This window comes from Juglans regia, chromosome 15 (assembly GCF_001411555.2).
Source record: "Juglans regia cultivar Chandler chromosome 15, Walnut 2.0, whole genome shotgun sequence".
NCBI classification, from domain to species: Eukaryota; Viridiplantae; Streptophyta; class Magnoliopsida; order Fagales; family Juglandaceae; genus Juglans; species Juglans regia.
This window is the reverse complement of record NC_049915.1, coordinates 1,153,217-1,165,731: the sequence shown is the minus strand read 5'-3', so window position 1 is coordinate 1,165,731 and position 12,515 is coordinate 1,153,217. Positions and strand designations below refer to the sequence as shown.

Below are 12,515 nucleotides of genomic sequence, written 5' to 3'. Positions count from 1 at the left end.
TACCCATCTTGGACTTGCGAAGAGGTTGCAATTCGTGTTTGGATAGGAACATTCCTACTTTTTATTCTATTACACAATGAGTTCACATTCTTTGTCTATATTTGAGTTGTATTTTAAAAAAAAATGCAAAAATTGATTTGAGGTAATTAAAAAATAATGTTATATACAAGATTCTTATATCAATTTTAACACATTATATATAATGTTCATCTGTTATTTTTTAAATAAAAAACTTTAAGGCCGATGATCAATGCTATCTCGTAAGTTCGTAACAGTAAAATGAGAGTGTAGTGTCTAGAATTTTTCTACAGTAATTAAGTTGCTACCAATAATACACTTTTTGGGTATGTGTGGGTGATTTCAATCACATTCTCACTAACGAAGAACAGTGTTGAAAGGGAATGAGAGTGCTGTGCCCAAAGTTGTCTCTTTCATAGAATTGCTGGACAAAGTATAATTTTATCGATCCTATATGTAAAGGCTATGCAAATTTCAGTTCGTCTAATACTCAATGCAAGGTTTGAGATTAATGTTACTCACCAATACACTTTGTCTTCATGTTACCTGATACCGGTTTCTATGTTCAATTGTTTCGTTTTGGCACCATACTCCCAATGAAAAACATAATGATGACTATGTCTGTAACACGCCTAAAGCAGCATTATCGAGATGTCATTTCAGTGCAATGTCTCGAATGATTCTGGTCTAAAAGTACCATAATTTCTTACTATTCTGAGGTTAAGAGATGTCATAATTCTGAAGACTCAAATAATCAGTGCCAACATGTTCTTTTGAGAGGTTCAGGTGTCGGCAATGGAGATTTCCTCAAGACAAGGCAGAAGAGAGAGAGAGAGAGAGAGAGAGAGTTTCAGTGGGAAGCAAATCGCCATTCCTGCCAACAAAGAATCCTTCATTGGAGTATCTATGCAACTTTCTGGAGCCCTCAAGTCTTATTCATCATGTCTTCTAAACTATCTGGATCGAGTCAATATTCAGATGCTTTCCTGACCTTTTTATTGTCCGAAATACAGAATTTGAGCTGTTACAATGTCATATATAATCCGATTACATATTCCCTGATACATAATTAAATTAAAAGAACCATCTTGAATGATCATTGATATTCCAATAAAGAAGAAAAAATGGCGATGGGCAAGCCATGGAACGATATCAACCTCCAAAAACTGGGAAAATTACATACGGAAAGTTAATATCTTGAACCTAAGAACATACCGCAATTGGATTTTATGGAACAGCATCATCAAAGAGAACTTTATAGAACCTTTTTCTTTCTTCCGGATCAAACAGACCTCCCAACTTATCTCCCCCATCATCATTGTCGGACATTTCAGAGCTTCTGGTCTTGTTTTTCTCTAATCCCCTCAATACTATGTCTTTCTTTTTCTTCTCCAAGTTCAGTAAATGTCGCCTCCGATTATATTCATGAAGTCCGTCCTGCATCAGTTCCCCAAAATTTTCTTTAGCAACAACCAGAGGATCTTTATCAATCAGCTCTGACCCTTTATATCCTTCTCTAAGAAGCACAGTATAGATTTGATACTTATTCGAAACGTAGAAAATGCCTGGATGTTTGAGCAACAGAACATTCAGTTTCTCTGGCAAGCCAAACTCTCTCCTAAAATGTCCTAGCTTCAAAATTGACGCTTTCTTCCACAGTGTCAACGACAACAGCTCGTGCACCAAGCCCACAGTCCTCTTCTCCATCTCCATTGATCCCTCCATCAAACCTCTGATTTCCAAGTATGGCGAAATATACGGCGTTGAGTTGAATTTGCGAGATCTCTCCCATGACTTCACCCAACTAGAGGGCAATGAACATGAAAAACATGGCTCAGAACCCTGCTTCCTAGAGGCCGCTTCAATGGCGGAAACTGCGAAATCAGGGTTCCAGGAAGCCAGTTCAATCTCCATCGAACTCCGTCTTCCGCTGTAATTAACAACCCGAAACATATCCGAATACTTGGGCACGATTCTAATCAGATAGTCGTCTGGAAAACCGAAATTCCTCTTTATTTCATTGAGTTTAACGACATTGAGTCTATGATTCGAGCTCATCATAAGCAACTTCCCCAACCTCTCGACGAACACCGGTTCCTGCATATCTTTGACAGCCTCTTCCTCTTCCACCAAAAACATCATCCGCTTTGTCAGCCGGCAGTAGTACTCGTCGCCTTCGAGATAAACGTCGAAGCAGCACGGGTATTTCTTGAGCCAGTTCAGAGCTTTGCCCTGTAGATCAAGGGTCTTGAATTTCTTCTGCAAGAACTTCACCGGCGCCACCCGGTCGGGGCACCGAAGAATGATGTTCTTGATTTGATTATTGACAACCCACCTACGGTTCCTAGACAGAGCAGATTCGAGATCCGGTTCTTTCTTCATTGACCAGAGTGAGAATTTTCGGACAAGATACTGAAGAGATTGAGGAACATAAAATGGATTGTTCCTAAAACTGGGGTTTTTCCGAAGCATTTCGATTAACAAAAAGTTCGGTTCTTTGCAAACTGATCTTAAAGACCCAGTACTGAGGGATAACACGGGTGCCTACCGTTAATCTCCTCGAGGTTTTTTCAACTTCGCCATGCCTTTTTTTCGTACGAAGATCATACACATTGATAGTTGATTCTAAAGAGCTGCTGCCCCTTTCCGAGCCTTCGGCTAATAAGAATAGTTTAATGGCTGCACAGAATGAGAGTACTTATTTTTTCTCTTTAGGTTGTTTTATTATTTTAGCTAATTTTTACTTTTATAAATTATATATTTTAATTAATAAAAATAGAAAAACATTATTCTTTATTTTAAATTTTATCATTCCAAATCATTTAAATGGATCAAATATATCACATTAATAGGTATAATTGTTGAAAGTGACAAAATATAGAATAAAGAATAATAATGCTCTTAAAAATAATTTAACATTCAACAAATTGACTCAAATTTCATAACAAAAACCTTCTTTTCAAGTAGAGAATTGTGTATATAATCTGCAATTTATTGATGTTAACTAATGGAAATAATTTAATTTTCCTGGAAAAATTGACTCAGCTTCACTAATCTCTTCAAATTCAAACAAGGTTCACTCGGCTCGGTCCGACCCGACCCGACCTTCTAATCAAATTTTTTGTATTTTTCATTGGTATAAACAGAACTAACAAGTAGGAGTGAGTTAGGAGTCTGTTTCTCAATCCAAAAATCAATAGATCCCTTTATTTCATTTATTTTGAAAAGATTATAACATGAACTAATAATGATGGAAGGATAAGTAAAACAAGTAGCTCTAAGGTCTAAACTGCAACACTTTAAGCATTCTGAAACAAAACAGATAAAAAGCAAAAACAATACGGAAATAAATAAAATGATAGAGAAACAAGACAGTGGAAAACGTACCAGTTGGTTAACAGGTCAATATGTTTTCCCACTCAAAACCTCAGAGTGAGAAAAACTAGGGACAAAGGAAACCTCAAAAAGCTAAGGCCATGATATTATAACCACCCCAACAACAACAACAACAGAAAAGAAGAAAAAGAAAATGTTCATCTAATCGATAAAGTTAGACATGAATGAATTTTACAACTCGAGTGACAAGAATATCACAAAGTTCCTGCCGTTTTCTTGTGTTGACATATCAAAATCTAATTGGGAGTCAAACATACAGAATACAGAGTACAAATGGCTATGCACATATTTCAGACTGACAAAACCAGTTCATGGACCCGATTCATGTGCCCCGAAACGCAATCAAACCAAACAAGCAAATCTATCCTCACTTTACCTGTGCTTGCTTTTCCATTCATGCTGTCTATGGTTCCCACAGCTAAGAACGAAGGACCCAATCATTAAATAATTCACACAATACTAGGGTGATCCCCCACCCAATTGCAAGTAGCACGGGGCCAGCGTGTTCTTATGCAGTCCACCAAAGGTGCATGCTGAGATGGCTCCGGTTTAGCTTCAGTCTCTTTCCCTCCAGATTCGTTTCCACCAGAAGCCGAGGACACTGCTACATCAGCCATGAATTCCTCAGGCGTCCACCTTGGTGGTACTGAAACCCTCAATTTTGTAAGCCTCGGTCTTTGCACGGGAGTTTCGCCTCCAATTGTTATGTGGCTGCCATTCAAATCTGATTTTGCAATCCCATTAAAATGGTAAAGGTCAAACACCTTCTTGCCCATCAATCCAGATGAATCCTTTAAACCTCCCAAGCTCTTGTCCAAATCTAAAATAACCTGCCAGAACTCACTCCATACAATAAAACCCGTGTTGCAAAGGTGATCGATTTTCTCAGGGGTGAGCTTTATGTTTGTGTCCCTGAGAACTTGATGGAAGCCTTCCACACTAATGAAGCCACCACCTCCACTCTGATCTTGAGCATCAAAAGCTTTCCGTACCTGTGATTCCCTTTCTTCCAGCTCATTCTCGTCTTGAACAGTTGTATCAAGAGAAAATATGACTGTATAATGTGACTCACTCCCAACGACCCATATTGGCCATTTTGGGCATTTCAGAAACTGTCCAACCTTACAGAAATTGAGAGATTCTAGCAGAGTGAGGAATCCAACTTCCACATTTCTGAATATGCCCTTTAGAAACATGCCACCACCCAAATCCATCCTCCCATCAAACACGTTAGGGACAGCCTGCCCGCAGAGCAGTAGGTTTACAATTTCCTGTTGCATAGCATTCAAGAGAAGGACTTAATACTACGTACAGTCCAACAGTGACACAAGATTTATAAGGGAAAGCATCCAACAGATCAATTGCCAAAGCACCAAATCAGATAAGTCAACACAGGCTTATATACCTGAGAGGCATGCCCAAATGGAGCAGTGACTAGAGGTAGGCTGGGATCATCCCTGTCAGCTTGAACAGAGTCCTACAAAAAAATAGTTTTGGATAAATTGGTAACATTGCCAACCCAAGCAAAGAACTGAAGAACAACCACAGTAAGTGCATTCAATTGACAATATCGTCACATCAGATTATGAGATTCAATAGATAAACATAATATGACTAAAACCTTTAGATGTATTTTTTATAGGTACTGAAAGTTTTAGATATGGGCTTATACATACTTCAATGGCTCTACAGATCTACTTAAGTCCTTCAAACCTCAGACTAATTGCTTCTTAGAAATCTAGATGGTACTTTAAAGTAATATTGCAATGGACTTCTGATGAGGTTTCTGGCTTTTTCTACAATGATAACAATGGTATTGACTAAGCAAATCTATATCAAACATTTCTCATGGAACATCCATTAGAATTTGGAAGCTTCCATTCATTTAGACAGCTTGAATAAATGGAGCCAATTTAAGCAATTGAAAAGAAGCCAGAGTAAAACATGTCAACAGTTCTAAATAGACTTGTTTTGTTTATATTGTGCCTCAGGACTTGTTAAAAGGTGAGTCTTAAACAGACTTAATTTATGCATAACATGTTGTTCGTATATTGTGAGAAGGTATAATCTATGCATCTGATACTCTCTTTTGGCAAGTGCATGAGAATTGGTATACAACTTGGGTTGATAAATAATGGATCATAGAATCCAATTCAAGAAGAATAAGTTTGATCCACTAGACTATACATTTTAACGCTTTGGGGTTAATGATAGTCTCAATACCAAAAGACTTCACTAACTTCGCGTCTTCCAAACCATTAAAATCATCTACACTAAGGGCTTGGAAATTTAATTATTATTTGGCATTGAATCAAGTTATATTTTCAAAATTGAGAAAACAATTCCGCACAATTTTTATAATTTTACAGGTGGTACCCCATCTCTTGCCCTTATAATCACAAAATGAGCTCTAAGTCTAACTGAGAAAACATCAGTACGTTTATATTTTAAAAAAATGTCTAAAAAAAGAGACGAGGGTACCCTGAAATACAGGGGCAGACAAGCATACCAGTCCTCGTGAAAGTAAAGCAGAAATAAGAAATAGCATTGCCCCCATACGACTTTGGAAAAAGGGAATCAATTGTTGGAGAATCTGAAATGCACTTTCTTGCGATGTGTATGTCTCAACTCTTAGAATTTTCTGTAAGTCAGGTGCTGATTCAATTGACAGTCCATCAAGTGATTTTGCAATGATCTGTGAAATAGAGCAAATTACCAATCAGAAATGAAGGAATGCAAAATGTATTCAGCAAAGAGAAAGAAATGACAAGTTTGGACTTTCAATTCAATTAAAATTTTCAACTATATGATTCAATAACAAAACAAATTCACATTACCTCCTCCCTCAAACTGTCTTCAGCCTCGACATTGTGGGTTATGACATTCAGAGTTGCCACCACAACACTTTTACCATCTCCGCATAAAAACAATACCTCAACCATACTTCTAACCAGGGCTCTGTAAAAAATTAAACATAGTTTTCAACAACCATATTCCGTGAGTAGCAGTAATCAACTATCAGTCATCAAATAATCACCAAGTTGTCCAACATGAATCAATGCTTACCAGTTAGTATCACAAGAACAAAGTAACAAACAAGAGATATTATCCCCAGTTCACAATAATGAGGAACACTTTATCTGGATGAGAGAATATCAAGATTTCAAGCCACCACTCCAGGCTATTTTTTGTGTGACTAATACTCAGATGTGTTTATCAATGTAGATTAAAACTATGAACAAAAACCTGAAGATAGAATACGGAAGAAGTACATGTCATTTGAGACTTGACTGAAACCAATTAAGCTAAAAGATCACAAGCAAAAATGAAATTAAAAAAGCCACATTGTACAAAAACAAAGCGCTGCACATAAAAACATAATAGAGAATATATTTAAAATTATGGATCAGGCACCAACATAACCATAAAAAAATAAAAATAAAAAGTTTGATTAGGTCAAAAGGAAACAACTTGAAGAAAAACCCAAAATCCTGAATTTATGTTATAAAGCAATTTTTTTTTTTTTTTTTGATAAGTTTTTCTTTTTTGATAAGTTAAAAATATTTATTAAGCACAATGTAATAGGCGAAGCCCAATTGCCCAGGAAGTATACAAAAGAAACACCTAGTTACATTCTAATACTAGAAAAGTGAAGACAAGAACTCGTTTACATCCCCTCCTTTGAGTACAATAGCAGAGAACCAGCTAAGTAGAGTGCTTATAAAAAACTTCCAAAATACATCTCTATTGCGTTCCCTATCATTAAAGCACCTCTCGTTTCTTTCCAACCAAATACACCACATAATACATAGAGGCATCATTTTCCAAGCAGCTGCCACTTGGGAACAAGTATAAGCTTAACAAAAGTTCAAAAATTATACACATCCAGAACATCCTAGAAATAAACATCATCTCTGATTTTGGACAGTCAATTTATAGCTTAACAAAAAGGCCCCATGTAATTGCATTAACTCTAAGAGAGTTAAAAAGGTATGCACACTTGCAGATCAACACGCAACCAAACACTACAACAGAGATGGCATAGAATCAATCTATGCATTCCAATACTTTTAATAGTCAAAGTTCTTTCTTTGCATGAAGTATTAATCAATTGAACTTGAACTGTACAGTTAAAAACAGTGTCTGTACCTAGACTAAAACATGATGTATATGCTTTACCATCTAAATATAATTCACCTTGCTTTTGCATCTTCGGTGAGAGAAGGAAAATTATTTGATGCAACACATTCACCTGTAGACAATCTCCTTGAACCCAAATTCTGTGTCACGCTACCTAATTCATTTGGAAAGAAAATGTGTTTGAGAACATATGCCTGCAAAACCCGAAAAACAGTATTGAACACATAAGTACCAGAAAAAATGTTACGTCTTGCCAACTTTAAAACCTTTTTTATATGTAAATTAAAGCAATTTTAAAACATCTTTAAATAACATAAACTTTGATCGGACTGGAACAAATTCTATTAGCGACATATCTGATATATTAACAACATAAACAAATTTATCATATGTAGCAAAAATTTCCATGATAGTTATTAACAACGTCAAATTGAACAACTAAAGATCACAAGATGAACCCTTCACATGCCATATTCAAGTAAAACAGAAAGGAAAGCAAAGAACAAAAAAAAATCAAGGCAAATGACATCATGCAAAGATTTCATAATTACATCAGTATAATGACCAAGATTTTTTTTATAAGTAAGAAGATATTTTATTAATATTGAAATAGGCATAGCCCAAGTACACTAGAAGTATACAAGAGAATACACCTACTTGAGAACTAGAAATGGATGCAAGCTAATCATGAAGGCTGAGCCCATCAAAATCTGTAGCAATGGCCCATATAAATAAAGTCTTCAAGAAAAAACTCTTAGGGCTGATTTGGTTACACAAAACCAAACTATCTCATCTCATATATTATTAAAACTTTCCCAAACTCCCACACAAAATATAATAAACAATTCAACTTTTTCAAATTTCAAAACAAAAATTATATTATAACAATATTTTATTCAACTTTCAACAAAACATCTCATCTCATTTGAACTACATAACCAAAAAAGGCCTTAAATTCTTCCAGGGAGTGCTCTTGATCCTCAGAATTTCAGTCATTTCTTTCCCTTCAAATGCACCATAGTAAACAAATGTGAGCCATCTTCCACACGGCTGCAATCTTGGGGATACCCTTAAGCCCTCTTTAACTAGCTAGCAGATCAACCACCCTCCCAGTCAACCAGACAAGATTATCAGGAGGAAAGTTATCACAAAAACATACTCCATGTATAATATAACAAACTTCTTTGCCTAATCATCTTATTTATTTGATGGTTTCTAACACTAAAAGTTCACCAGACAGAATCTTTGGGAAAGGAGGGAATAGTGAGGGAAAACGGTCTTGTAAAGCATTATCGCCACACCATATATCTTTCCAAAATTTAATCCTGGACCCATCACCCAACTGAAAACCAGTGTGTCTAAGAAAAACCCCCCAACCTCTTCTAATATATTTCCACAAGCCCACTCCATTAGTATCACTAACTTCTTTGGTGCTCCACATTCATCTTCATATTTGCACCCAATCACCCCTCTCCACAAGGTGCTTATACGTGTTCAAAAGGATTTCTATGGTTTGTTTATGTTATGTGATTTTAAAAAAAAATGATCTATCAGTTACCTTAATAGGAGGAAAAATAGAGCTACTAAAATTTAACAACTCCAACGTCCAACTTCAAAGGTCGTCACATGTCTTCTACAATCGCACTTTACACCATTAAAGCTCCCATAAAGGTTTTTTTATTTTATTATTATTATTACTTAAAGCTCCCATAAAGCTCCACCAATCAACTAGTTAAATAACTCTAAAACAACATGCACCAACAGTTTTGCGACTTAACATTAGCCCAAAGTAGTAGATTTAGAGTTCAACATCAAATGAAATTGCAAACTTATCATGTTGCTGCAGGTATATGTCACAAAACTAGGATGTTCAAAACAAGGAACCATTTCAGAGAGCATATATGCTCTATAGCACCACAAAATATCCTGAAAGCAATAGGCACAGCACAAAACAAAATTGAGCCACACACTGCATGATACAGGAAACATATATACACTATTTTGTGTGATTAGGGCATTACTTGTAGGGCTGCTAAGACGCCACAGGGCCCACCTTCATGTTGCACTAGGCCCATAGATGTTTCTGGATCAGAACTAAACCTGTATGAAAGTTGTTTTGTGATATTAGCAAATGGAGTGCAAGAACATGAAACCACCATAAAGATTAGTTGTTTAATTATTATTATTATTATTTTATAAGTAAAAAAGATTAGTTATTTAATTATTACAGGGAAGTATATACATTGGACATATTTTTGAAAAGGAAATGACTTTCACAGATATCAACTATCTCAAAACATACTCATAAAAAGATGAAGGATATATGTACTTACCAAGCAAGATGAAAAAAGATGAAGAATGCATGTAGACATTCTCAAGAAAGGAAAACAAGCCTACTTTTTTATAATAATGCAATCACAATGAAAGAGCAGAGGAGTGCAATGCCAACCTAAATTCAAGACTGCTAACATATAAAAAACTGCATTGCAATATCACCGCAAAACAACCACTACACCTCTAAAAAATCGACAGCACTAAGTGAATATATCAAATTCCAAATTCCAAATCCCATCCATCAAATCCTAATTGCCTAAACGCAATGAAATGATAAGAAATTTCAGACTTGCATCGAATAGAGAAAAACTTCATCCTTTGAGAACCACGTTCACAAATAAAAGGTTACCACCTTATTCCCTGATTAGTCCATTGTGCGAGAATGTCCTTCGAAACCTCATTCCCAAAAACCATCGAAAACAACTGCTTCGCTTCCTCCTCCGATAGCTCCTTCCCCCAAGTCACCTCTTCCGCCCCCAATTCCCCCTCTTTCTTATCAACCTGCAATGCGGAACCTGAACGCACACCCGCCATGGGAGTGGCGGTCCTTGACGGCAACATTCGCCTCTCTGCGGCGGCGGCCATGAGCTCCCGCTGCATCCGCCGGTTCTTGGCCTCTGGTGACTCCTTCGAAGAGTCAGCCGGAGATCCGGGTGGGGCGTCCCTGGGCTTGCTCCGTTTTGGCTCGGGGGGAGAGTGCTGCATACTCATCCTCAGGGCCATTCGCAGGTCCTCCTCTTCCTGATCCGCCATTGAAACCCTCCTCGTAGATCCAAAACCAAAAATCAATGCGAAACCGAACAGAATTGAGAAAACTCGGGCTACTTCAGTAATTCAAAACAATTCTTTATAGAAGTCCATCATCGAATCGCATGTCTAGAAGAACCGAACGAATTCAACGAAGAGTAATAGATCTAGGGCTTGGTTTTAGGGAAAGGAGGAGGAGAAGTGAATGACGACGAACGAAAAGAGAAACTCGAAGAGAGAGCAAAATACAGCGGCGCCCGCATGCCCATTGTGGGTCGGGGTAGTTGAGACGGTGTCGTATTTGGAACCCCGAAATGCACATGTGCAGGAAATGCCAGGAATCGGTGGCGGAATGACGATTGTACCCCCGTTTATTGGGTTCGTAAGGGTAATAAGAGGTAAAGGGTAGTTTGGGGAGTTGGAGGGAGTGTTTGGATTTAAGCGGGTGTTGGCGTTGCCATGTTGGTGTATTTAAATGACCGGCGATAACTTTCCTTTTGACGGAGAGCCAGAGGAAAGCGATCGGAGAGAAACCTCGCCGGTGAAAGGCGGAGTTGAAGAAAAGTGTGGATTTCCAGTGGGGTTTTAAGGCTGGCTAGTTTGATGTTTGTAAGGAGAAAAACAGCTTTTCAATGATTGATGGGGGACCATGAGCTCCATATCGTGATTAACGGGCCTGGAAAGGACCGATCGAGGACTGAGGTAGCAGGCTAGCAGCATTGACCGAGTGGTCGGTGATAAGGGGTTTCGGTTCTTCGGGGACGGAGGCCATGCATGGCTAGCTCAAGGCGGGATTAAATGTTGAATCAGATGACGACGTTTTGAGAGATGCATTCATGATGATGATGGCTGCTTAAGAACGACTAAATCAACAGCCCGGATAGTAAGACTACTTCTTCCTCATCCAATCTTTCTTAGTTCAGTACAATGGTTTATTCTTTAGTGAGAATGTGTAGACAAGCACGGTCTGTGCAGGCAAGGGGCCACGTTAACGTTCTGATCAATTACCCTGTTCATATGCTTTCTGAATCTCCTAAAGACTGATGATAAATTGATATTTGATGAGTTCTTATCAATCTCCTAAATGCAGATATGTGAGAAAAAAGCCGCTCTATCTTTGTGTCTTTTCAACGCTATTAGAAACATTCTTAAAAAAACAAACAAACAGTAAAGATTGGTTAAGTTTTAATAGTTAATTTATAAATGCTTTAGCCAAATATCCTTTTGTTTATTCAAATGGTTATTTTATTCATTCACATTGATAAAAGATATTACTTATCTCAAGCTAATATATTTTTTATCGATGTAAATGGTTAATTTCTAATATAACCAAAATATAATACCACATGTTTTGATTATCAACTTGTTTGAAACACTATCTCCATGGTGATAATTCTTTCTAGTCGAAAGAGTTTTAGTAGGTTCAAACTCTTAGCTCTCTACTTACCAATATATAAATATATATACACACACTTCTAGAATGACAAATTAACTCTACGACTAATTAAATACACTTCCTTGAAATTAATATTTTTTTTATGTCCAGAAACCTCTCCAAAGTAGGCCCTTCGGACCCATCCCTGCAGAGTAAACACCGGTCCCATGCACCGCACCTTTAGAAATTTTCCTACACAGAAATGGTTATTTTATTCATTCACATTGATAAAAGATATTACTTATCTCAAGCTAATATATTTTTTATCGATGTAAATGGTTAATTTCTAATATAACCAAAATATAATACCACATGTTTTGATTATCAACTTGTTTGAAACACTATCTCCATGGTGATAATTCTTTCTAGTCGAAAGAGTTTTAGTAGGTTCAAACTCTTAGCTCTCTACTTACCAATATATAAATATATATATACACACACTTCT

At 37.0% G+C, this 12,515-nt stretch overlaps 2 protein-coding genes across 3 annotated transcripts; both read right to left on the bottom strand.

Annotated features, from left to right (window-relative positions):
- Window positions 1–414: 414 nt before the first annotated feature.
- LOC109011758 (protein WHAT'S THIS FACTOR 1 homolog, chloroplastic) lies at window positions 415–2,694 on the bottom strand. 2 transcript variants are annotated; one of them, XM_018993079.2, is made up of 2 exons: window positions 1,234–2,694; window positions 415–1,039 (listed from the first exon to the last, which is right to left on the bottom strand). In XM_018993079.2, the coding sequence occupies exon 1, from the start codon at window positions 2,488–2,490 to the stop codon at window positions 1,246–1,248; it is 1,245 nt and encodes a 414-aa protein (XP_018848624.2). In that variant the 5' UTR covers window positions 2,491–2,694; the 3' UTR covers window positions 415–1,039; window positions 1,234–1,245. The 2 variants fall into 2 exon arrangements, with proteins under 2 accessions (XP_018848624.2, XP_018848625.2); XM_018993080.2 differs by having other exon boundaries at window positions 415–1,009.
- A 787-nt stretch (window positions 2,695–3,481) lies between these two features.
- On the bottom strand, window positions 3,482–10,931 carry LOC109011757 (ubiquitin carboxyl-terminal hydrolase MINDY-3-like). Its single transcript, XM_018993077.2, has 7 exons — window positions 10,241–10,931; window positions 9,576–9,654; window positions 7,612–7,748; window positions 6,252–6,372; window positions 5,924–6,109; window positions 4,820–4,891; window positions 3,482–4,685 (listed from the first exon to the last, which is right to left on the bottom strand). The coding sequence occupies exons 1-7, from the start codon at window positions 10,639–10,641 to the stop codon at window positions 3,864–3,866; spliced, it is 1,818 nt and encodes a 605-aa protein (XP_018848622.2). The 5' UTR covers window positions 10,642–10,931; the 3' UTR covers window positions 3,482–3,863.
- Window positions 10,932–12,515: the final 1,584 nt, after the last annotated feature.

What these genes read in the sequence shown, in the direction of transcription:
- LOC109011757 (XM_018993077.2), bottom strand. Translation starts at nt 10,641, where the DNA reads ATGGCGGATCAGGAAGAGGAGGACCTGCGAATGGCCCTGAGGATGAGT. An exon ending in GCGTCTTAGCAGCCCTACAA is followed by an intron (nt 7,749 to 9,575) that starts GTAATGCCCTAA and finishes CGGGTTTTGCAG; the next exon opens with GCATATGTTCTCAAACACAT. An exon ending in ACCGAAGATGCAAAAGCAAG is followed by an intron (nt 6,373 to 7,611) that starts GTGAATTATATT and finishes AATTTTTTACAG; the next exon opens with AGCCCTGGTTAGAAGTATGG.
- LOC109011758 (XM_018993079.2), bottom strand. Translation starts at nt 2,490, where the DNA reads ATGCTTCGGAAAAACCCCAGTTTTAGGAACAATCCATTTTATGTTCCT.